The sequence below is a fragment of the Tachysurus fulvidraco genome, unplaced genomic scaffold, assembly GCF_022655615.1.
Source record: "Tachysurus fulvidraco isolate hzauxx_2018 unplaced genomic scaffold, HZAU_PFXX_2.0 HiC_scaffold_197_np12, whole genome shotgun sequence".
NCBI classification, from domain to species: domain Eukaryota; kingdom Metazoa; phylum Chordata; class Actinopteri; order Siluriformes; family Bagridae; genus Tachysurus; species Tachysurus fulvidraco.
This window is the reverse complement of record NW_025926802.1, coordinates 1-5674: the sequence shown is the minus strand read 5'-3', so window position 1 is coordinate 5674 and position 5674 is coordinate 1. Positions and strand designations below refer to the sequence as shown.

The 5674-nt window shown below is 40.1% G+C and overlaps 1 protein-coding gene across 1 annotated transcript; it reads left to right on the top strand.

The window, feature by feature from the left end:
• The first annotated feature begins 23 nt into the window (after positions 1–23).
• On the top strand, positions 24–3766 carry LOC125140371 (interleukin-21 receptor-like). The gene is made up of 7 exons (XM_047809696.1): positions 24–231; positions 334–473; positions 698–866; positions 1867–1987; positions 2917–3098; positions 3191–3330; positions 3570–3766. The coding sequence occupies exons 1-7, from the start codon at positions 72–74 to the stop codon at positions 3753–3755; spliced, it is 1098 nt and encodes a 365-aa protein (XP_047665652.1). The 5' UTR covers positions 24–71; the 3' UTR covers positions 3756–3766.
• The last annotated feature ends 1908 nt before the right edge of the window (positions 3767–5674 follow it).

Genomic DNA, 5674 nt, shown 5'->3' with positions numbered 1-5674 from the left:
TACTGTGTACTGTATGTTTACCAGATGTGTCTGCTGTTATATTACGCAGGGAGCCTTTTGAGTGTGTGTTAATGTTGCACACGAGCCCGTGGGTGTGTGTGATGAACCTGTCTACGTGGGTTAAAGAACCGTTCATGGACTTAGACAGCTTCCAGATCTCGCTTATCTACAGTTTCCACGGCAAGAACGATTCTGTCATGTTAGTAACAGACTACAGGCCAGTATACTACAGTAAGACACACACACACACACACACACACACACACACACAAAAACAGAAATACAAGTACACTCTATGTGTACATACTTCTATACAATGTGTGCTTTTTGCAGTTCAGCCTGTCCCACCGTCACACCTGATGTTGCTATGGAAACAAGATGAAGCTGTTTTCCACTGGCTCAGTGGCTATGATGACAACGTAATGCTCGTCCCGTATCTCCGATACCAACTCAGCATACAGGGAAATGGCAAGGTGTGTGTATGAAGCTCTAACGTACTGTACTCCTGATATGACGATTATCTTGATTAACATGTAAGACCCATACAATGAGTACCGTACACGTGGCCTTTATAGTGAATAGGGTTTGTGGTTTATGACAGGCGCAGAATGGACTGAGAAGAAGAGTAGAATAGGTGTCGGTTTTGCACGACAGGTCTGCATTCTCTTATTCACGTGTCGAATGTGTATGTTTGCAGGTGTTGGATATCCACTCCAGTCTAAACAACTTGTCGGTGCCGATGTCCGCCTTTGCACCCAACACTAACTACACAGCACACGTGCGCTCAGAGCCTAATCAGATAGATTACAAAGGTGTTTGGAGTCACTGGGGTCCCACCGTCTCCTGGACAACTGGATCCACTAGCAGTAAGAAAAAAGAATGATGGTTGTGTCGTTTGTTCGTGACGCCAGGCTAATTGGTTTGTAGCGTTGGCAAATTGCTCAGGTGTAAAAAAAAAAAGAAATAAAACACTTGGGCCAAGTGTTATTGAAAAATGTTTAATACTTCAGAATGTCTGACACCGTATCATGGTTTATTTACTGTCAAGCTGCCACTGCTGGGCCCTTGAGCAAGGCCCTCAACCCTCCCTGCTTCAGGGGTGCTGTATCATGCACCCTCCACAACCTCCTCAGTCGGGATATGTGAAGAAAAGAATTTCACTGTGCTGTAATGTATATGTGGCGATAATAAAGGCTTCTTTGTCCTCCGTTCCATCTGAAAATATAAACTTGTTTTTTTAGATTCTAAATTTAAACAAAGTTTACTGTTTATTAGAACTATTTTTCATGCAGTGTTGTATAAAGTAGTAGAAAGCGATACTTGAGTAAAAGTATAAGTATCGTACTAGAAAAAGACTTTGGTAGAAGTGAAAGTCACCTTTTAGAATATTACTCAAGTAAAAGTCTTAAAGTATCTGATATTTACTGTACTTAAGTATCAAAAGTCATTTTCTGATATTTAATGTACTTAAGTATTTGAAGTAAAAGTAAAAAGTAAAATTTCAGTGATTTTCGGTAGGTATAAGATCAGGGGCAGTTCTAGAGTTTCATCTTTAGGGATTTTATCCCTCAGTGAGAATTTAAAACAAGAAGAGTTTTATATTATATATTATATGACTACATAGTAAGCCAAAAGTTATGGTGTTATTAAATGGCAAAAGTGCACACCAACATTTTATGCATGATGTAATGATGCCAGTCTTGAATCAAATCAGTTCATGTATGTGAGCATTCTCTATATAAACAGTGTGTTCAATGAATGCAGTCATTAATTCATAATAATTCGGCATAAACGTGTTTTTTTTACTAGCACAGTTTTAATATTTCGTGACATAAAGATCGATTTGTTGTTTGCGTTTGTGTGTAGATCCTATTCAAAGTTGGAAGTGTTTGAACGATTACCTCTACACCATCAGGTGCGAGTTGAACATGACCTCTGAGACACTGCCCCATGATGCCCTCTACTGGCTGGAATTCCGTGATGAAAGGTTATTATTTACAGGCTTCATGCATTATCAAGTTTGGGGCAGGGTTAGGGTTAGGAAAATGATTTAGGTTGACGTTTTCACGTGCCGTTTTCCTGTCACGCCGGTGAATGAAAACGACTTGAGGTTGTGTGGTTAGTTTAACAGCGAAGAATGCAGCTATGCAGCATGAAGTGACAACACATTTCCTGAAGAAAATGTGGATGGTGCTTTGCTCATGGCAAGTTCCCCTCATCGTGCTGAGTGTTTTAATACATGACATGTCCATGTTGTGCTAACTTTATGAGTTCGCTTATGTTTGGGGCAGGGCTACACGTGATGTCACGTGAATACCCGGTGGGGTGCCAATACTTTTGGACAAAAGTTGCTATTGAAATACTGTCCGGAGTAAAGGCCCTAAAGGAGCTGGTCGAGTTCGGTGTAAATCGCTCGAAAACTTGCCGAGTTAAAAACCTCAAAAAATGTTTATAATGGAAGTCTATGTGAAAAATAAAGCCCCTTTGAGCTTCCGTACTGGGAATTCCGGAATTCCGATCGCTTATAAAAGTCATAGCACACCTCTCCTCAATGAACCGGTCAATTTGACACCACATTCGTGGGTCTAGGACAAAAGCTGCAAGACAAGTTACGTGTCAAAGTTTTGTACGGCACAATAACAAGAATTTTGCTTTGCAAGCACCACTAATTAATAATAATAATAATAATAATAATAATAATAATAATAATAATAATAATAATGTGACATACAAAAGCACTTGATCCTGCCTGTTATTTCTCATTTTATTTTGAACACGACACATTTTGAGTCGTAGAACCGATAAAATCTTCGGTGTCGGTCGTGTTCAGATGTTGACACCGGCATGTTGATGAGATTCCTACACTGTACTGTGTACTGTATGTTTACCAGATGTGTCTGCTGTTATATCACGCAGGGAGCCTTTTGAGTGTGTGTTAATGTTGCACACGAGCCCGTGGGTGTGTGTGATGAACCTGTCTACGCGGATTACAGAACCGTTCATGGACTTAGACAGCTTCCAGATCTCGCTTAACTACAGTTTCCACGGCAAGAACGATTCGGTCGTGTTAGCAACAGACTACAGGCCAGTATACTACAGTAAGACACACACACACACACACACACACACAAACAGAAATACAAGTACACTCTATGTGTACATACTTCTATACGATGTGTGCTTTTTGCAGTTCAGCCTGTCCCACCGTCACACCTGATGTTGCTATGGAAACAAGATGAAGCTGTTTTCCACTGGCTCAGTGGCTATGACGACAACATAATGCTCGTCCCGTATCTCCGATACCAACTCAGCATACAGGGAAATGGCAAGGTGTGTGTATGAAGCTCTAACGTACTGTACTCCTGATACGACGATTATCTTGATTAACGTGTAAGACCCATACAATGAGTACCATACACGTGGCCTTTATAGTGAATAGGGTTTGTGGTTTATGACAGACACAGAATGGACTGAGAAGAAGAGTAGAATAGGTGTCGCTTTTGCACGTCAGGTAGACGGCGAACAGGTCTGCATTCTCTTATTCACGTGTCGAAGGTGTATGTTTGCAGGTGTTGGATATCCACTCCAGTCTAAACAACTTGTCGGTGCCGATGTCCGCCTTTGCACCCAACACTAACTACACAGCACACGTGCGCTCAGAGCCTCATCAGATAGATTACAAAGGTGTTTGGAGTCACTGGGGTCCCACCGTCTCCTGGACAACTGGATCCACTAGCAGTAAGAAAAAAGAATGATGGTTGTGTCGTTTGTTTCGTGACGCCAGGCTAATTGGTTTGTAGCGTTGGCAAATTGCTCAGGTGTAAAAAAAAAAAGAAATAAAACACTTGGGCCAAGTGTTATTGAAAAATGTTTAATACTTCAGAATGTCTGACACCGTATCATGGTTTATTTACTGTCAAGCTGCCACTGCTGGGCCCTTGAGCAAGGCCCTCAACCCTCCCTGCTTCAGGGGTGCTGTATCATGCACCCTCCACAACCTCCTCAGTCGGGATATGTGAAGAAAAGAATTTCACTGTGCTGTAATGTATATGTGGCGATAATAAAGGCTTCTTTGTCCTCCGTTCCGTCTGAAAATATAAACTTGTTTTTTTAGATTCTAAATTTAAATAAAGTTTACTGTTTATTAGAACTATTTTTCATGCAGTGTTGTATAAAGTAGTAGAAAGCGATACTTGAGTAAAAGTATAAGTATCGTACTAGAAAAAGACTTTGGTAGAAGTGAAAGTCACCTTTTAGAATATTACTCAAGTAAAAGTCTTAAAGTATCTGATATTTACTGTACTTAAGTATCAAAAGTCATTTTCTGATATTTACTGTACTTAAGTATTTGAAGTAAAAGTAAAAAGTAAAATTTCAGTGATTTTCGGTAGGTATAAGATCAGGGGCAGTTCTAGAGTTTCATCTTTAGGGGTTTTATCCCTCAGTGAGAATTTAAAACAAGAAGAGTTTTATATTATATATTATATGACTACATAGTAAGCCAAAAGTTATGGTGTTATTAAATGGCAAAAGTGCACACCAACATTTTATGCATGATGTAATGATGCCAGTCTTGAATCAAATCAGTTCATGTATGTGAGCATTCTCTATATAAACAGTGTGTTCAATGAATGCAGTCATTAATTCATAATAATTCGGCATAAACAGTGTTTTTTTACTAGCACAGTTTTAATATTTCGTGACATAAAGATCGATTTGTTGTTTGCGTTTGTGTGTAGATCCTATCAAAGTTGGAAGTGTTTGAACGATTACCTCTACACCATCAGGTGCGAGTTGAACATGACCTCTGAGACACTGCCCCATGATGCCCTCTACTGGCTGGAATTCCGTGATGAAAGGTTATTATTTACAGGCTTCATGCATTATCAAGTTTGGGGCAGGGTTAGGGTTAGGAAAATGATTTAGGTTGATGTTTTCACGTGCCGTTTTCCTGTCACGCCGGTGAATGAAAACGACTTGAGGTTGTGTGGTTAGTTTAACAGCGAAGAATGCAGCTATGCAGCATGAAGTGACAACACATTTCCTGAAGAAAATGTGGATGGTGCTTTGCTCATGGCAAGTTCCCTCATCGTGCTGAGTGTTTTAATACATGACATGTCCATGTTGTGCTAACTTTATGAGTTCGCTTATGTTTGGGGCAGGGCTACACGTGATGTCACGTGAATACCCGGTGGGGTGCCAATACTTTTGGACAAAAGTTGCTATTGAAATACTGTCCGGAGTAAAGGCCCTAAAGGAGCTGGTCGAGTTCGGTGTAAATCGCTCGAAAACTTGCCGAGTTAAAAACCTCAAAAAATGTTTATAATGGAAGTCTATGTGAAAAATAAAGCCCCTTTGAGCTTCCGTACTGGGAATTCCGGAATTCCGATCGCTTATAAAAGTCATAGCACACCTCTCCTCAATGAACCGGTCAATTTGACATTTCATTCGTGGGTCTAGGACAAAAGCTGCAAGACAAGTTAGGTGTTGAAGTTTTGTCCGGCACAATAACAAGAATTTTGCTTTGCAAGCACCACTAATTAATAATAATAATAATGTGACATACAAAAGCACTTGATCCTGCCTGTTATTTCTCATTTTATTTTGAACATGACACATTTTGAGTCGTAGAACCGATAAAATCTTCGGTGTCGGTCGTGTTGAGATGTTGACA

Excerpts from the sequence above, each read along its gene's own strand:
- LOC125140371 (XM_047809696.1), top strand. The coding sequence starts at position 72 with ATGTTGCACACGAGCCCGTGGGTGTGTGTGATGAACCTGTCTACGTGG. Across the intron at positions 232-333 it reads CTACAGGCCAGTATACTACA|TTCAGCCTGTCCCACCGTCA; the intron begins GTAAGACACACA and ends TGCTTTTTGCAG. Across the intron at positions 3,099-3,190 it reads CTACAGGCCAGTATACTACA|TTCAGCCTGTCCCACCGTCA; the intron begins GTAAGACACACA and ends TGCTTTTTGCAG.